Consider the following 19816-nt stretch of genomic DNA (forward strand, 5'->3'; position numbering starts at 1 on the left):
TGTGAACAGAGAGAGGGCGATAGCAGGGAGTGGTGGCGGTGGGGCAGGCGTTTGTCTGGAAAACGTGGAGCGCGTTTTGGTCTGTTCTCAGTCCTAGCGCCATAGCAACCGATCATCGGAGGCCGCAGAGCAAAAGAATGTGCATTGTGTTGCTTCAGCGGTTTTTCAGGCGCTCAGCTGGGATCGATTGGTGGGGGCCGGGGTGTGTCTGCCCCTGCAGGACGGTCTAAGGCTGCCTGGGGGCCCCCCAATTCTCCGTGTGTAGCAAAAAAAAGGCAGTGGCAGTGGTGCGGTTGGCTCCCTGTACTTCCAGTCTCTGAGAAATGGGAGGGTCTTGGCTGAAAAGCGGACAGGAGAAGTAGTTGCCTCAAAACAGTGAATTAATTGGGGAAGGTGTTGTCATTGTGGGACACAATCCACAAGGGCATCCTTGAAATGAGGCAGAGCAAGTAGAGGTGTGTGTGTGTGTGCATGCGCTCAATACCCAATACTGTGCCTTGTTTCCTTGTGTGTAGGGCTTATATGTGTAGGACTATTATGGGAATAAAAAAATGTGGCTAGGGGAAGGGTTAGAGCCATTTTGGAGGAAATATTACATAAAAATTCATTAAATAAGTTAGATTTGATTCCCTTGCCCCCGATCAACTATGTTTACAGAAGTACATCTGTGAAATTGTGTCATGTTCAAAACAATAGATTTCACCAGGAAATGTCACTGGACAGGCTGGTGCACTCTGCACATGTTTAGCGGTGTTCCCTTCTTTGTTTTGTTGGCTGAGCCCTGGCACTGACTGCAGACTGTAGGGTTGTTCATTTGGCCAGCTGGTTTTTCCTTTGCTCCAGGAAGCTTGCAATGTTTCTTCTTCCTCATACCAGGACCTTAGCAATTAAGTGCTTGGATGCATTAAGCAGCCTTTGATCTGAGCGATGCTCCAAGATGTCTTCTGCTGTGCCTTTGGCTGCTGCATCTCCTCTAGGTGGCCAGAAGGGGGCAGAAGCAAACTCTGAACTGAGGGGTGGGGATGGTATTCAAGCAAACACCCACTGAATATTTTGGTTCTGCCATGACTAGGCATCGCTTGGACTCCTAATCCCTAAGACTGAGGGACCTGGTTCAGTTATTTAGTAATGATGGAAAGGCACTCTGCACAGGCCTTGTGGCACCCTTAAAAAAAATATATTCATAGACTGAGCCCTGGTACAAGTTAAGCCCAGAATTAATTTGGAGAGTTAATCAGGGGGTGTATGTGTGTATTTTCAGGTAACTAAAATGAGATCTCAGGTGGGCTGAAGTCTTAGCCCTTGAATGCTCAGTTCTTCTTTCAGTACCACCCTGGTTTTGTGCCCCAAATATTGCACTGCAGTGCATTGCCTTGGAAACTGCCCGGTTGCCTTTAGGAACTTCTGCTGCCCATGCTGAGCTGGGATGTAGCTCCCTCCTGCCTTCTGCTACCACATTAGCTGGAATCCCTGCTAGGAAGGCCTTGGGGGCTATGGGAGAGCAGGATCACGCCCTTATGGGGGATGGGCACACCAGGCATGCCACTGAGTCATCCTGGTGGAATGCAGCCTGTGGCCAGATGCCACCTATTGGGAACAAGGTGTGTGTGTGGGGGGGGAACATCTGGTTTACAGGAAGGGCTGCTGCTCAGGTGCCAGGTTCAATCCCTGATCTGATGGCATCTCCAAGTAGGGCTAGAGACCTAGAGACCTTCTGCCAGTCGGTATGAATCCTGTGGACCACTGGGTCTTACTTGTGGCAAGGCAGCATCCTGTATGCTTATGAGGCTTTAAGCACAAAGGGCGGGGGGGGGGGTTCCCTGTCTGGAAGTCCCTGTCTGGAAGTGCTTCGAGGGGCTAGTGTAGGGCTGGGGAGTAGATTGACTGACCCCACCTGAAAGCCACCAGCCCCTTTGGACTGCTTCCTCCAGGACCTTTGAAGGTGACTTCCACCATGCCCCTTCGCAGGCACAGAGATGCCCCACTGGGGATTTTTGTGGGAGAGCCATCACTATTGTGCCATTCAAACATGTGTAGTCCTACCCAGGCAAATTCACAGGACTGTAGAAGTGTCTAGTCCAGCTCCCTACACTGCAGGAATCACTGCCAAAGAATCCCTGACAGATGGCCATCCAAACTCTGCTTAAAAACCTCCACTGAAGTAGCATCCACCACCTTCCTAGGGAGTCCGTTCCACTCTTACCACCAGAAAGTTATTCCTAGGATTTAGTTGGAATCTCCATTCTTGTCATTTGAATCCATTGGTTTGGATCATCCCTTCTGGAGCAGCAGAAAGCAAGCTTGCTCAGTCTTCCATGTGACAGCCCTTCAGATATTTGAAGGAGGCTATCATATCCCCTCTCTGTCTCCTCAGCTGTTAATCCTCTTTGATTTAGAAGGGGTGTGTGTGTGCAGAAGGAACTTCTTTTTTCCATCTAAGCCAGTTTCCAGAATGAGAAGAGAGGTGTGCAGTTTGAGAGGAAGAGCCCCAGCTGATGGGCAGCAGAACAGCACCTGCTTGGCAGGTAAAATGTCCCAAGGTCAAGCCAGTGGCATCTCCGGTCAAAAGGGTAGCAAGGCTGGGAAAGGCAGTTCCTGTTATTGTTTGTTGCTGTTGCTGTTAATTTTTTTACTTGCCCTTCACCAGCAGGTCCTAGCCATTTAAAAGTCAGAATTAAAAACAATTAAAACAAATTGCAGCCACTGGAATAGGGTGGGCCTTGAAAACATACATCTCATGTGTCAAAGGACAGGGTGGAAACGCATTCTTCGGCATTCCCCAAAAGCTGCCGCCTGCACCTACCTCTGTGGGGAGGAAGAGGGTTCCATTAAGGGGCTGATAGCTGAGGTAGAGCCAGTCCTTCTCCAACACAGTGCCCTCCATATATTGAGAACTACAACTCCCATCAGCACCTGCCAGCACAGCTGTGTCATCCAAGGCATAAATTGTGCATGCCAGTTGCCAGGGGCACCAGGTTGGCAAAGGCTGACTAGTGAGCTAAATGCCGCAGTGGGCTGACTCGACACAGGGTACCTCCATGTGGCAGAATTGCACCCCGTTGCCCTGTTTGTGACGTTGTAAGGGACCCTAGGGCGCCTGTAGCTTTTAGATTCTGCTCTGCTCCAATAACACTCAAACAGAGCTACAGTGATACCTCGGGTTAAGAACTTAATTCATTCTGGAGGTCTGTTCTTAACCTGAAACTGTTCTTAACCTGAAGCACCACTTTAACTAATGGGGCCTCCTGTTGCTGCTGTGCCGCCGCTGTACGATTTCTGTTCTCATCCTGAAGCAAAGTTCTTAACCCGAGGTAATATTTCTGGGTTAGTGGGGTCTGTAACCTGAAGCGTATGTAACCTGAGGTACCACTGTATTACCAAAGCATCAGTTGTGTTCTAGGCTTTTTGTTCCTTGGGACTCTTGCATATCTAGTTTAGGAGAGGCAGTTGTGATGCAGCCCCTTCCCATAGCTCCCTGAGTGATGTGTGGTCTGAATGTGATAGCTGTCAGTTTGTCTGTCTGTCTGTCTATATCTATCTATCTATCTATCTGTCTATCTATCTATCTATCTATCTATCTATCTATCTATCTATCTATCTGCAATTTGCCTATATATATATTGTTGCAGTTTAATCCTGAATATATCCAAGGGCAACCAAGCTGGTGACCTCCAGTTCCCATCAGTCCAGCAGTATCATGCAGGGACTGATGGGAATTGTAGTCCAAAACACCTGGAAAGCCTCCGGTTGAGGAAGGCTGCACAAGAGCATTTCTTTGAGTTTTGCTGTGAACACGATACACTGCCCATGGAAATCCCACAGCAGAGTGTGATTTAGCTGTGATTCCTACACTGGAGTGGATTGCACTCGATAACCCTTTGGGTCTCTTCCAACTCAACAGTTCCATTATTAAATTTCTATACCGCCCTTCATCTCAGGATTACAGGGCGGTTTACAATAGAGAAACACAAAAATGCATACCATACCAGTAATAGACCAAAACCATACCCCCCGCCAGTATTATTGTTTATTTAATTTCTATGATTCTGTGACTCCCTGGTAGGGAAAGGAGATCACTTGCCCTGCCTGAAATTGAGCTTGTGTGGCATGGGAAGACCGAGAAGGGACTGGGACATCCTTTCCCTCTCAGATAGTGACCTCTGCTTCCCATCTGCCCAGGAAATATCATCTGGCCCTGGGCTGCTGCATGAACAGGCTCAGTTCCTGCAGCAGGAAGAGTTCCACATGCTGTGTTGCTCCTGGGGTTCCTTCTCCTTGGATGCCGCCCTTCTGTGGCCTAGCCTGCCTTCTCAAGTGGCATCGCAGCACGAAGGCAGGCAGGCAGGCAGGCAACCTCCTGCCTTTTGCTGTCTCTCCGGCTCTTCCTGTTCAACCTGGGAAGTCTGCGTTTAGACATAAACCTGTTTGGTAGCTTTTCTAAGAATGGAGGGGAAGGCAGGGAGGCCGACGGGCTGACCCAGGGAGGAGCAGGGGGTGATGATGTGGCAGGCTGCCATGCAGGTGCTAATGCTATAGTGCCCAGCTCTCCTTTAGCCAAGGCCCAAAAGCACATTCTGCCTGAACTCTCCAGGGCGTGGGGTGTGTGCTGCCCTTGTTGTGCATTATGGCACAACAAGAAAACCTCCCCATTCTCTGGCTCTCTTTGCAGTTGCGAAGTGCCAGTGCAGTGCCCATGAGTGTGTTCCCTGGTGGTGCCCACAGCCTCCCCCTCTCTGGCTGAAATTAGGCTTGAAAGAAGCCATTCATTGTAGTCAACAGGGGAGTTTGTAGTACAAACCGGAGGTTTGTATATATTATGAAACAGAAAGTGATTAAAATAAGTATGCAAAGTGAATGCCAACAGATACGAAGGCTGTGCAGGTACCTGGATGGACAGGTCATTGGATTATAGTGGTACCTCAGGTTAAGTATTTAATTCGTTCCGGAGGCCCGTACTTAACCTGAAACTGTTCTTAACCTGAAGCACCACTTTAGCTAATGGGGCCTCCTGCTGCCGTTGCGCCGCCGCTGCACGATTTCTGTTCTCATCCTGAAGCAAAGTTCTTAACCTGATGCACTATTTCTGGGTTAGTAGAGTCTGTAACCTGAAGCGTATGTAACCTGAGGTACCACTGTACTTCTGGGAGAAAGAAAGGCAGGGAAAATTACTGTTGTGGTATAAGAAAAGAGGCTGGCACAAAGCAGGAGGAGAAACCGAGATCAAAGTGGATATAATTATTATATTCCATGGTGCAACCTGCTTGGCTTCCGTGGGCGCTGAAGCCATCTACAGAGGTCATCTGAACTTTGCATCTTTAGGATGTTTGTGGCAATTGTAGCATTTTGGGTGTCATGTGGGAACCTCAGAGAACCATTCCTCTCTTTTTGCAATGCAGGGACATCCATGCCTCAAAACCAACCCTGGACCTCTTGATGCCATTATTCATAAATAATTTTCTAGAGCACTTTTTGGCATGCGCGGAAGTCCATAGCTATGATCTCATCTATGCTCAGTTGTCTCCTGCTGGCTGTTTCCTCCTCATGCTTGCTGCTTTCCTCACACATGACGAATTTGGCCCCGGGAATCTCCTGCTGCTGCTCCAAGCCGGGCCTGAGTTTTGTGATGTATGAAAATTGGAATGTGTTTGGGGAGAGTGACGGAGCTGGGGTTACAGAGTTCAGGCGGCAACATGCACGTTATTCTTCATTTTGGTGACACACGCTTGAGCAAATGGGAATGTAAGAAAGAAGCATGTGCAAAAAATTTCTTTATGCCAGTGCTTATTGGAACTAAAGACCTTCCCTTGAACAATCAAGGGGTCTGCTTTCATTTGCAGAGGAGCAGCATGTATATTAGGGATGATCTTGCCACTTCATGGCCTGTGCAAAACCCTCTGGACAAGGGTTTCAAAAGTGTTGTTCACCATGCAGGGTACAGAATGGACAGGAAATAATAAACTATAACTGAAGTAAAAGCAGAGAAAATGAGGTGGGAGGGCCGACAAGAAATATATTATTGGTGCAAGAAAGAAAGTGATTTGGAATTCTGAATTATAGGGGTGGGTCACACATGTCCCTACCCTGACAGTGAATTTTACTGAATGCAGTGGGATTTTCCACTGGAATGGTGATTGCATGTGTGTGAGTTTGTTCTGTAGGACAGTGTTGACTTTGGGACACCAATCGGCAACGTCAAACAGCTGGCTGGATCACACTTGCATGTCTTGTTACATGACAACCACAACATTGCATGTTTGGGATTTTGTTTAGTTTAGTTTAGTTTCTCTTTAGAGAAAAGGTGAGTAAGAGGTGACACGGAGAAAGTGAGCAGAGGAAAGTTTTCCTCCCTGTCTAATAACACTAGAACTCATGGGTATCCAGAAATGACTGGCTCATCTTTTAAAAATGTAAACGATTAAATAGACCTGTTAGCATAAAAAGGCCTCCCAAGAGATGCCTGAAAGTTCGCAGTGGGGATGTTTTATAGTGCAACTCCTAGTGTGGCTGTGCCATATCATCAATAGTCCAAAATGCACTTGCTTTTTTATATTGCTCCTTCTCCCCCAGAACACAGGCCACAAAGTGCTCCACATCCATTCTCTCAGTAAGAGCCTTGCAAGGGTGTCTAGTACTGCTGGGGCCGTAACTTCAGTGGTGTGGCCTGAAAGGCCCTGTTGATTATGATTGCCTGTGGATGCAAAGCAGTGTCACTGTAGGCTGGGTTGGGCAACCCTTTGTCTCTCAAGAGCTACTTTCTCAAGGGGATAATCTGCCAAGGGGGAGGCTGCATGCTGATGGGGAGGCCACCCTCTTTTCTCTCCTCCACATCCAGAGGACTGCAGGGGGAAGGACTGAGTTTGCAGAGGGCTTCTGAATTTAGGCCATGGGCTGTGGATTGTCCTCCTTGGCATCTTTGTTGTGAAACGGTTAAATCAGCCTTTGTCAACCAAGTGCTGCAGCTGGGGCTGATGGGAATTGTAGTCCCAAACCTCTGGAGGGCACCAGGCTGGCAAAGGCTGTCCTGTATACCTTACACTGGAGAACAGAGGGGGAAGCTACCGTAGTTCAGTTTTAGACCAGAAGGCCTGTGTAGACACCCTTGAGGAGTTCAATGAGTCATAATTTGAACCAGGGACATCCTGGTTCACAGTCTTTTCGGTGCTGCCCCAGCATCACACAGTACCACAATCTAAAGGTGCCTCATTTATGCCAGAGGTTCAGGACCGATGAGCAAGTCTGATTTGAGATGAGCCACTGGCTCTGTCTGGGCATGTTGCTGGCAGAACAAGAGGCTGCAAATGAAAGTCAAATTCAGCAGGAAATCAGCAGCTATTTCTGGAAAGCCTGGGAGGGCTTCTCTCCCTGTTCAGCCTCTTTCTTTTGATATTCTAGTGCCCAATCAGTCTGGGAGAGAATCACAAGAGACAAGGAGCTTGGGGTGAGTGAGGGGAGCGGGTCGCAGTGAAACCATTTTGCTCCTTGGGAGAAGAGCAAGGCAGGTGTGCAACAGTTACCTGCACTTCAGATGTTTCTGTTTTGATTCAGTTCAACCGCTTCCCCCAAAGAATCTTGGGAACTGCAATTTGGTGCAGGGCGGGGCGGGTGATAATGGTTCAGAAGCCAAGAAGCTCCTAATTACACAAGGCTAAGAGTCAAAGGGGCACGTGGCACGTTAAAGACTATTATGGTTTTCTGCATCCTTTGCCCTACAGGTGTTTTGTACTGAAACAGACCATCACCCCAGGCATTCTGGCTGGAAATTGTCCAAAACATCTGGAGGGCAAGCACCAAGTTGGCAAAAGCTGCCCTACTTCTTCAGAGTCAGCTTAAGAGCTGCATTGTCCAGAGCACCTGGAACAACTTCCCTTCCCTTCCCCTTCCCTTTTGCTAATGTCATATGTTTATTTCTGCCTCAATGGTGGTGTGGCTTGGTCATCCTATGCCCTGGACTTTAGGTAGCCATGTGCATTACTTCCATTTTGAAGCACCACATTTCAGATCCTCCCCACTGCCATTCCCCGCTTTGCAACTGCATCTACGTTCCCGACATGTTAGAGCAACAAACAAACAAAAAAGCAACTTAACAAGCCTGGTTTTTCAAAAAAAGAAATGCTTTGAGCATGTGCAGTTACACTTTTGAAGCATAGCACAACAGGAGTAATCAATCAATCAATCAATCAATCAGCCAGTCATTCAAAACAGTGTGTTTTTGTTTGCTCTGTTGACCCATAAACAAAGTGCAACTACAAAATCACAGCCTCCATGGAGTCCATTACTAATTATTAACACTGGCAAGCTAGCAAGTCTGAGAGGTAGGACAGCATTCTGACTTATTGCTCACTGTTCTGGGATAGATTTATTAAGTCCCCTTAAGGAAGATGCTCAGTAGGGTCTGTAACAAAGGGAGCCGCCGCCTGGTAAGAGGATAAGTTATGAGTTCTCTAACCTCTTGATAAAAATCTACAGTGGATGAGAGACTGTTTGAATCTCCAAACAGTTACAAAGACGGCACATGCCCTTGAAGGGAACTCTGGCAAAATCTAAGATTTCGGAGGATGAAACAATAAAATGAGGGAATAAAATTGCTTTTTTAGACTTAGGTATATTAAGGGAATTTGTATGTGGCATATGCGCTTGATTGAGGCAGAACCAAGTGAGGCCCAGTGAATGCAGGAATGAAATGGAGTTTGATTCTCTGCCTTGAGGCTAAACACATTTACTTGCGAATGAGCACTATATATATGGAAAAGAACAAAAAAACCATGAACGTTCTGCGATAGCAACCAGTGCCAGTTCTGCTATGGTCGTGCCACCTTCTCTGGGTGGTCATTTTGAGGCAGTGGGGGCTGGGCTAAAGAGCCCTGCACTTGGGCTCAGAGACCCAGCCCTGCTCAGCAGGTAAACAGAGACTGCCTGGACCTGGGTTGCTATAGGGTTTTTATTTTATTTTCTTTTTTGCCCTTTAATAATTTCACACAGGCTGATAAAGAAGTACTGTAGAGCAGGGGTAGGGGATCTCTTTCAGCCCACAGGCTGCCTTCTCTCATGGGGAACCTTCCAGGAGCCGTCTAGGGGCAGGTGATAACAGCAGCAACAACAACAACATTTATACCCCACCCATTTGACTGGGTTGCAATGGATGTGGCTATTAACTTTGTACAGTAAGGCTGCATTACAGAGCCACACCATACACTTACAACATGTCCAACACACATTTAAAGTGCATGACTTTCCCCAGAAGAATTCTGGGAACTGTAGTTTGTTTGGGGTGCTGGGAATTGCCACTCTGTGAGTGGGGAAGCTAAAGTTGGGGGGGAGGGAAGCCATGTTCATTGAGTGGCTCTGCTCACTGCTGCAAAGAAAAGGCAATGACACATCCTGACTAGGCAAAAACACTTGAGGGCACGGAGCAGGACTGGGGAAGGGTGCAGCCTTGAGGGGAGTCCCAACAGCTGGACAAAGAGGCCCAGAGGGCCAAATCATTCGCCACTCACAAGCCTGAGGTTCCCCACCCTTGAAGTGGAAGGTGGCATTTGCCTAGCAGAGTCCCAGTCCCGGCTGCATTTCCTTGAGCTGCACCCTAAGGAGCAATCTCAGGATGGAGACCCAGAGATTCATGGGTAATAATGAGGGAGAAGGGGAAGGCCCAGAAAGAATGCAGGAGTCTCTGTATCTGTCTCAGAAGCCCTGGGCTGGACACAGGCACCTTAAATAGATGATTAGCTTGGCTGGTGTCTGAGGTGGTTGTTTTGTGATGCCATCAAGTTACATTTTTCTGGAGCAATACAAACCTAAGTAAAAAGCTCCTGCCTGAAGGAAATTACAGTCGCAAGTAGACAGAGAGAAGGCAAGGCTGAGGAGAGGAATGTCTGTAATTCCACCTAGACAGCTCCTCAGGGTTGGGTTCAGTTGGGGGTGAGCACTGATAAGTCCTCGCCCCCAGGAACTCTCCCCAGATCATACACCTTACTGCCCCTGCCTCCCACCCCCAACTCAGTACTCTCCATATGTTTTGGACTATAACTCCCATCAGCCTCAGCAGGGGCTGATGGGAGATGTAGTCCAAAACATGGCACAGGGGCAGGCATTTCTAATGGATCACTTTGTTGGCTTGAGTAGGGTCCCTCTCCATCCTTTCCCCCCATCCCTGTCTTAGCTCCCCATTTGGTCACCCAAGTCCCAGATGACAACGGCTGTTGCTGCTGGAGAATGAGCCAGCAGCACCTCTTCTCTCTCCCAGTCCTGCATGCTTGGAGCGCCCCTTGCCTGAGTGCCTTGCCGCCTGCCAGATGGCGTAGGCCTGACCTGCCGGGGTCTCCTCTCTTTCTAAGTGGCCTGATGAATATTCAGCTGTGGGGGGGTGAGGTTCTCCAGAAGGGTGAAAAGAGGACCCTGACAGCTGGCAATGAAAGGACTTAATTTGCTCTGAAAAGAAAGTAAGAGGAAGAGCTGAGGCTGAGCGGTGTTTAAGAAACAGAGAGTCTGGGAGAGGCAGGCATCCCCAGCTGGAGAAAACTGCTGCAGAGAAAGGAGCTTGCATTGATGGCACACATTTGGAACTTCTGGCTCTTCAGTCCTGGTGCCTGAAATCTGTCTGTGGGGGGAATTTACTCTGCACGCCCTCAGCTGCACATGGGGATGAGGGCCTCTCCTGTGTGGGGATTCTGCTCCTTGCTATGGGTGTGGGGGACGAGTGTTAGTGCAGTGGAGTCCAGGCACAATGCAATGTTCACACATGGCAAAGAGGAACGGGAGGGGGGAGAGAGTGGCAGCAGTTCCAACTTGTAGCAAGAGGAACATAGGAAGCTGCATTGTACTGATTTGGACTCACTGGTCCATCCTACTCTGTGTTGTGTACGTCAGGGGACTTCAACCTTTTCAGACCCGGTTTTAAGCCAAATGTGCATTTGGGAACCCATTTTTAAAAATATTTTACCTTATGTTTGCATAGTGCTCCTGTTGCAACCCACCTTGAATCAGGCCCTGTCCCACCCATCTGTTGAAGACCAGTGGTCTACACTGACTGGCAGCAAGCATCTCTCCAGGGTTTCCAGCAGGCATCTGTACCCAGAGATGCCAGCGATTGACTCTGGGACCTTCTGGATGCAAAGAAGAAAGCCTAACTTTCTAAGCCGGTCTTCCTAAGGCTCCCAGATGGGATTCATGTGCGCACATTTGCAGCTGCTTCCTCACTTTCTGGCTGCTGCTGCTGCGCCTGGAGTGAGGCCACTGTGAGGGGGCTGCCTGTGACAATGCCCCCTCTTACTGTGGTCCTTTTGCCCCCCACCTCCAGTCAACAGGTGAGGAATGGGTGCTCCTGAAAAGCTGCCCAAGTTGGGTACAGTTCGCGTGTTCGCTACTCACTAGTTGTTACTGTTTTTACATTTCCAAATCTATTCTTAAAGCCTTTTTGTTATTATGCTGCAAAAGGCAAGCCTTTACAGGTGAGCGGTTTCCCGAGTGCTTGCGCAGCCTCAAGCAAAAGAGGTTTTGAATGGGGTACCCTGGGAGGAGGGAAGTGGGCCTGCAAGTCCCGGCCGTGGGCCTGGAGGGACCGCATCCCTTCCTCCCGCCCAGATATGGCGGGGGGAGGGGCTGGGAAGCGGAGAAGTCCCCCCCCGCCCGCCCCCTCCATTGTTGCCCGTGCCGCCTTCTGAGGACCCCGACGGCGCTGGCGGTGGCGGCGGCAGCAGCAGGAGCGGCGCTCTCTCTCCTTCGGCGCCCAAACCCTCCCGGGGCGAAGCGGCGGCAGCGGCTGCGCTGGTCCCGCCCCGGCGAGGGAGGCGGCCGACGAGGGATGCTGAAGGAGAAAGGGACGAAGAGGCGCCTCGCCTCACCGTCGAGGGTTGGCTGAAGAGGAAGAGGACGCCGCCGGAGCAGCTGCAGCAGCCGCCCGGAGCGGACCGGGCCGGGGGTCGGGATGGTGGTCTTCCTCGGGAGGAACCTCCCGTCGCTGCTGAAGCTCTTCAAGAAGAAGGGTGAGCCGGGGGCGGCCGGGGCAGGGAGGCGTCCCGCCGGGGGGCTGGGCGCCGGGGAGGGAGGCGAGCGAGCCCGAGACCCCCACCCTCCTGAATCTTGGTGAACTTCTCCGGGGGCTGCCGCCGAGCGCAGGATCGGGCTTGCCCGGGGATTTCCCATTAAGCCCCCGGCCCCCACCCCCGCGCAACGGTGTGTAGATTTACTCGAGAGTAAATCTCACCACTACACGCTGCGCGCGCGCGGGCTTAGGATCGCAGCCCTGCAGTGCAATCCTTTACGGGTCTACTCGGGAGTAAGCCCCACGTGCTTCTTTGGAATCGGGATTTTGGGGTGGGGGTAAACTCGGGAAGGCTGCTGATTTGGGGGTGCAGCTGAAAGACCGGAAACTCTGGGCGGCGGAGCTTGCCCTTTGTCACCGTCGGGATGTTCGGCCCGGGCTTGGCTTTGCAAAGGGGACTTTGGGAAGGGGGCCGGGGGGAGGCATGTGCTACCCGAGGCCCCTCTGCACGGCGTCCTTGGGATCCGCTGCCCGCGTCTGCCCCAGCCAGCGGTGGGGAATCTGCGTGGTGATGGAGGAAGAGGGGGATGACTGGAAACAGCATCCCCCACCCCACCCAGCGTGTCTCTCCTGTGTTCTTTTCCAACAGGGTGGAGGTTCCCCCCCTCCCCGGTTGTTCTCAGCTCCCTTGTTGAAGCCAGCAGCTTTTAGGAAGCAGGGCTTGTTTGCCCATCTCTGCAGCGATTCTGCAGCCTCCTGCCTCTCCCCCCACCTTTCTCCGCTCAGATTTTGTTTTTCTCCTCTTTGGATGCTGGAAGCAAGAGAGGAGGATGAGTTAAATCTGATTCGGCAGGAACTGAACAGTTGCGCGTGTGGCGGCGGCGGCGGGAGCTCCCCTCCCTTTGCTCTTTTTTCCCTCTCGCTGGCCGAGGGGTAGAAATTGCAAGGTCAACGTAGCGTTCCTGAAGCATCTCAAGGTGCACTTTGAGAAGCAGCCTAGCTCAGTGTTTAGTGCAGGTGTAACCGAGTGTGGTCTCCCAGTTCCACATGGCTTTTCTTTATCACAATGCTGGCCGTACATTAAATATGTGGCTGTCTGAAGAGACACAGAGATAATTTATGTTCATCTTCCCCACCCCAATCTACTGTTTCGCAGGTTTTTGAGACTACAACTCCCATTAGCCCCAGCCAGCATGAGTTATAGTTCAGAACAGCTGGAGGGGCACCAGGTTGGAGAAGATCAAACATTTTAAAGCACCAAGTATTCTACTTGTGGGAGAAAGTTGCAGGAATCCAGTTGACCCGGGTTCAGAAGTTCTTCTCATTGTAAGGCGAGGCAACATTTAACAAAAGATTGGAGGGACTTTTGCGAACTAAGAGCATTACTTAGAAGTGAGGAGTACCTCCCTTCATGGGCATAGCCAGGATTTTTGTTGGGGGGACAGGCCTTTTGTTTTGGGGGGGCAGAACCTCCACTGTGTATTCTTATTAATTGGAGGGGCAGCTGCCCCTCCCTGCCCCCCCCCGCTACGCCCATGCCTCTCTTGAAACTGAAACCATTTTTGGTGAAGCATCCCCACAGCAATCTGAACAGCCTTGGAACAACCCCGGCTTCTACGGGCTTCCCTGAATAAGGAGGTTTAGGCACATATTAGACCTTTGCATGCTTTTATGTGCTTTGATGGGCAGATCCTGATTCACCTGCTGCCCATATCTGCTCTCATAGAACACTACAGGGCTGCTAAGTCCCGATTTAGATGATGAGATCAAGTCCTGTGCAGTTCCTGGTTGCTGTTTGGCATCCTGTCTCTGGTATCCTTTTGACCTCAGAGCCCCTCCCCATTCTGTTCCCCAGCTGTGTGGTTCTCCATGGGTCAGGCACCCTAGACAGGTTCCTTTTGCTTTCCAGAGAGAGGTTGGTGCGGAGAACCTGCTTTATTTGCTTTGCTTTGCATTTGCCCAGGGAAGAGAATGGATGTATGAGCAATACTTTAGCAAAGAGGCTCCATCAGTATTGATCTTGCTCTTAACACAGAGAACAAAGATGGAGCTTGGTGGGGGGGGGGAGTGGCAGAACCAAATCCAGTGCACAGTCAGCATCTCCAGGCCTGCAGGGATCGAGGTGACCTTGGAGGAAAACGGTTCACTTTCATCTCGGCATGGGGCTGGGGGCCTTGTGCAGGCAGGGAGATTCTCCCATTCTTTATTTTGTCTGGGTTTTCTGTGTGTCGGGGATGGCGAAGCTGTGGCCCTCCAGATGTTGTTGGACTCCATCTTCTGACATGACCAGTGGGCAGGGATGGTGGGAGCAACTCCCGAAGGGCCGCAGGTGCTCAAAGCTTTTCTTAGTTCCTGTTGAAATCTTGTGATGTTGGTAGTCTTTTAGGGGTTGGTGTGTGGAGTTCCCTGCTCCCATTCCATAGCCCAGTCCACTGAGTCCTTAGCCAAGGGGCAGATCCTGGTAGCTCATATCCGGCAGGCACTTTTCTGGTTGTTGTCTCTCCTGATGTCTTCAGGCTCTCCAGCAATGAAGCAGTCTCTTTCCTGTGGGCTTGGAATGAACTTTCTGCGTTAAGGTTGAACCTCTCATCATCAAGACGCAGAGGAATGTTAAGTAGCCTAATTGCTAGCTTTGTGTTTGTTTCTGATTGAGAGGCACATAATTGCTGCCATGTTTAGAGGTTCAGTCTTCAGCATCCCAAAGATGAAAGGATATTGGGGGTGTGAGCTGGGAAGGACTTCCCTTCGGGGATATTGCCGGGTGTGGGCTATGGCAGGGGTGGGGAGATGGGCCACAAACCTTTTTCTGAATGCCCCAAGTGGTTCTTGTGGGTAATGAACTTGGGGAGAAATTGAATGCATATGCATGATCTGGGTTACTCGGTGGGATATTTGTTCCTCAAAAAGTCAGATAAATTTATCTAGGGAGTGATAGATAGGGACTGTTGAGTAGATTTGTAGCAAGATCTGGTGGCGAAATTAACTGGGTAAGTTAATTGAATTGGATTTGATTTGGATGGCTTGGGATGAGGTGCAAATGAATTTATTTGGGGTGATTTGCATAGGAAATTCTACGGTTTTCATTCTACAACAAATGGAAATCTATATGTATCAATGAGCACATGCATGTCCTATGCAAGTGCCTCCACTCTCTTTAAGTACATAGCAATGCTGCTTCTCTCTACCTGCTACCTTGGGCAGGAATAAACAGGACTGGGTTACTTAGGCAAGTGGTCCAATTTGTAAGGTGGTTTCAAGGTGCCCCAATACCACACATAGCTCTTCTAGGACAGTCCCAATTGCACCCTTTTCAGGCAGCCCTAAGTGAGAAAAAAGGTGTAGCGAGTGTACAACCAGCGTTGGAAGAGAGGAATAGTCGCTTCCACCAAAGGGCAACCTCATAATCTGGTTCATCTCCACTTGGGACAAGCCCCTTACCTGGTTGCCCTCTGTTTAAACGCCAAGCTGAATGCTGTGTTGGAATTCCATGTTTGGCACACTGAAAATGATTAATATTTTTGTACAAGCAGTTGTGAGGGGCCCTGATTTGAATCAGGGCTGTGGAGGAGGGGTCTAATCAGAGGCCCCCAGTCTAAATCTGCCTCCGTTGGAGTTGCTATTAACCAGAGAGGGAAATTGTGTTGGTTTAAAACCCACCACCCTTTGTGATGGGCCTAGATGCACAGAGACTAGAGTGGGTTGGGGGATGTTGTTGGAGGTGCTGCACACTTTTCCATATATCTCCATGTTTTGCAACACCTCCCCTATGCAAGCTGTGTGGCCGTTGCCATTCTGGGGCCCACCAGATAATCGGATGACAGTTCCTATCAGCCAGGTGATGGCTGGGCTCTAGTTAGGCGTTCCCAGAGTATCAGCCAGCAAGTTGGGTTATATATAACTATCTAAATACCTCTTAAGAGCTGAGTGGGTGGGCAGAAATGCCTGGGGAGTTCCCGGGGTGTGTTTTGACTTGCCAGGGTAGAGGCATGCAAAAGCCTCCTATAATTGTTTGGAGACAGTGAAGAGTTTTGCATGAGGGCTTTCCTCTTGGCACAGTTTCCCTTGGCAGCTAGATTCCCCACCCCCACCCCATGCTGAAGACTCAGGCAGGGTAATGGTGTTTCTGTCTTTCAAACCATTTTCATACAAAAGGTTAAGACTAGAGTCAGTGGCGTAGCATGGGGGGTGCAGGGGGGGCCGGCCGCACCGGGCGCAACATCTGGGAGTTAGGGTTAGGGGGCGCAAATCCACGGGTTAGGGGGCGCAAATTACTTGCCTTGCCCCGGGTGCTGACAACCCACGCTACGCCACTGACTAGAGTGGAACATACTGTCTGTCTTTTCAATAGTAAATGGAAAGGCAGGACTTTTTGCATGGCTTCATTCTGTCCTGCTGTAGGATATTCCATTTAATCCCCAAACTGCCAGTAAGGAGTGTGTTGTTCTCACCAACCATCCTGTGAAAGGAAAGAGCTTCCTTTCCAGTCGGCCTCTCCTGTCTAAATGATGGTGCCTGCTGTCAGTTCTCCCTACCATACCTCTTCCTAAATATGCCTTTTTAACGAGCTATTCCATCGCCTGCTTTTGGCTCTTCCACACACAACTTTTGGCCAGTGTGTCCTAGGCTGTAAATAAGTGCTTTGTACAGGAACAGAGTTGTGTGTTCAATAAAAGAGTCGTGGGAATAATCATCCATCAAAACTAGATACTTGCTTTTATTATGGTAAAAGATCAGCAGCTGGTATTCTTGGCATCATACTGTAGTCTAAAAAGACAAAGTTGTTCCCTTTGTGGCATCCTGCTTTCTAGCTGGCCAATAATAATACAGTGGTACCTCTGGTTACGTACTTAATTCGTTCTGGAGGTCCGTTCTTAACCTGAAACTGTTCTTAACCTGAAGCACCACTTTAGCTAATGGGGCCTCCTGCTGCCGCCGTGACGGCGGAGCACAATTTCTGTTCTCATCCTGAAGCAAAGTTCTTAACCCGAGGTATTATTTCTGGGTTAGCGGAGTCTGTAACCTGAAGCGTATGTAACCTGAAGCGTATGTAACCCGAGGTACCACTGTATAGTTGCTTTATTTCTAAAAGAATCCCAGGTTGTGGGGTTCTGACTAGTCAGTGGTAGTCCAGACTTAAAAGTCGTGATTTTTGCCTTGATTGGACTAAAGAAACAATCTGGGTGGTTTGGGAGAGTAACTTTTGCCTTGGCAGAAAGGGCAGGGGGCTGTTTTTATGCTTGCGTGCAGTTCCTTTCTCAGGAGGCAGGCCGGGAAATAAAAAACAGAGAGAACCACCAGCAGCTTAATCCCCTACTCAAACCCCAGGGAAACATTTTCCATGCAGGTCCCAGCTTCAATCCCCGGCATCTTCAGGTAGGGCTGGGCAAGGGCCCTCCCTGAAATTCCCAAGAGCTGCTGCAAATCAGTGTAGATGGTCCTGTGTTTGATGGACCAATGGGCTGACTCCAAATAAGGCAGCATCCTGTGTTCCTATGGCGACTGGCACACAGGAGCAAACTGTTCCTCTTTCAATAGGCTTGTTCGGGAATACACCCGATATCTGGTTCTCTGTCCTCCCGTCCCTCTGAACTCACCCCCCCCCTTCTTCTGGAAGGTAGCTGCTGTTGTTTTGGTGTGTGGCAAAATGTGCTGAGCACTGCCCCTTTAAGCTGGACTGCCTCGCTGGTGCTGTGTGTGTGTGTGTGCAAGGTGCACAGATATTTCTGGTATCAGTCATGTGATCCTGCCCTGGGGTGCTTTCGCTTATTCAGAGCACTGGCTTTAAAGGCTCAGGCTTTGGACATGCAGAGCCTGCAGCCTCCCACTGCTGAGAGCAAGGGCAGTGAATGCTGGTGTCAGATCACCTCTGTCAGTGGAGAAGGGTTGTAAAGCGATCCCAGGGGCTGTCATGGTTACACTGGGCAGGGGGTGGCTCTTCTGCAGCAGAGATGCAGGAGTCACTAGTGATTCCTCCCAGCAAAGTATTGAGGTACAGTGGTACCTCTGGATGCGAACGGGATCCATTCTGGAGCTCCGTTCACATCCTGAAGTGAACACAACCCACGTCTGCACGGGTTGTGACTCGCCGCTTCTGCACATGCGCATGTCGTCATTTTGAGCGTCTGCACATGCACGAGCGGCGAAACCCAGAAGTAACATGTTCCGTTACTTCCGGGTCGCCGCGGAGCGCAACCCGAAAATGCTCAACCTGAAGCAACTTCAACCCGAGGTATGACTGTATCGCTTAAAATATCCCTCCAGTTTATCCTGTTTCTCCACTAGGCAAAGTGGCTCATCATTGGAACGTAAACATCCACAATAGATCAGTGAAATCATGCATGACAAGAGCAAGAGGCCAATGGCTGCAATCCTGGGTGCACATTTACTTGGGAGTAAGTCTCTCTGAACTCTGTTGGACTTGCTTCTGAGTAATGCACAGCAAAGCTCTGCAAAGCTGGTTTCTGCTTGACTGGTCACTGGCTGTTCTTGAACCCTTGACCCTCGCAAGAGTTCCATGCAATGGCTGGGACAAGGGGGGGCACAGTCATCACAGGTACCACTCCTGATGTTTTTGCAAAACTCCCCAGCCCCCGGCTTGTATGTGCTTGGTTAAAATACATGTCACTAATTATGCATAGCTCAGGCATTAAAATACAAAAGAGTTAGATGAACAGTGGCTAATATTGTCATGGTAGTGATGACAGTGGTCTCAACCATAATTGTAGAAGCTCTGACAGCTGATAGTAATTAGCTGTTTATAACTTTGGTGTTATGCCATAACTGTGGTGTTGTGACAGTGTAATCATTGTGACAATGATTATGTATTGATAAAAAGATTAGATGTCCACATTCCCATGTCTCTGGGTTAGCGGCACCATTCCTTGCCTTTGTGGGATCATGGCTATCCACTAGTTACTGCGGGGCAACTGAGTCTAAGACTTGCCCCTGCCTTATGGACAGGGTGCTCCACCAACAGTGATGAAGTGCATGGTGTGTGTGTGTGTGTGTGTGTGTGTGTGTGTGTGTGTGTGTGTGGTTGAGAAGCCATCTAAAATGGAATGCCTTTCTTCCTGGTGCTCAGGATTTGGCACTTACAGTGCCTGGTTTCTAGCCTGGGAAGGTTTCAGTTGGTGGAACCAGATCTCAGTGGTAGCACACCTGCCTTGCATGCAGAAGGTCCGAGAAGGTTTGACTTCCTGGCACTGCTGGCTAAGAGACTCAGCTCGCAGTTGATGGGCAAGACTCTGCCTGATGCCATGGAGAACCATTGCCACTTAGAACGAGCCATGCAGGACTACGTGGGCAAGTAGCCCAGCTTGATACACCTCCTTTTTGAATTGTGTTGTGGTGGCAGATCTTGGTGGAACAGAAATCCACCCATTGTTCTTGTTACATCAGGGATTCCAGGATTCTCCCCTTTCTCTTTCCAGGGGCTGCCAAAGCTGAAAACGAGAAGCGTCTGAGTGTCCAGTACAAGGCAAGGGACGAGCGGCCTGACAATGTTTTCTTCCCCAGCAACCGACCTCCACACCTTGAGGAGCTACATATCCAGGCCCAGGCTGGGCTCAAGTCGTTGCAGAACCAAGGTACTGGGTTGCGGGGTTGGCAGGAGGGAGTGAATGGGGACGGATGTGTTAGGATGGACACTTAGGCCATTTTGTCTCTGAGCTCTCATAGAATCATAGAGTTGGAAGGGACCACAACGGTTGTCTCATTCAACCTCTTCCAGTGCAGAAATCATTGGTCCAACAATAGGCTCGGACCCATGAGATTAAGAGTCTCATGCTCTACTGATTGAACCATTTGCTCTGTTTTCCTTTCATAATACTCTTGGCACAA

At 49.8% G+C, this 19816-nt stretch overlaps 1 protein-coding gene across 3 annotated transcripts in view; it reads left to right on the forward strand.

The window, feature by feature from the left end:
* Positions 1 to 19816, forward strand: part of NHSL3 (NHS like 3) — a 54922-nt gene that overhangs the window by 23586 nt on the left and 11520 nt on the right. For 2 of the 3 annotated variants that reach the window (XM_081924189.1, XM_081924190.1), the window contains exon 2: positions 19408 to 19563. In XM_081924189.1, the coding sequence (XP_081780315.1) occupies positions 19408 to 19563 (156 nt within the window). Of the gene's footprint in view, positions 1 to 11691; positions 11979 to 19407; positions 19564 to 19816 lie in introns of those variants that run through there. The other variant, XM_081924191.1, reaches the window with a different exon arrangement.

This window comes from Podarcis melisellensis (genome assembly GCF_964234715.1).
Source record: "Podarcis melisellensis genome assembly, chromosome: 8".
NCBI lineage: Eukaryota > Metazoa > Chordata > Lepidosauria > Squamata > Lacertidae > Podarcis > Podarcis melisellensis.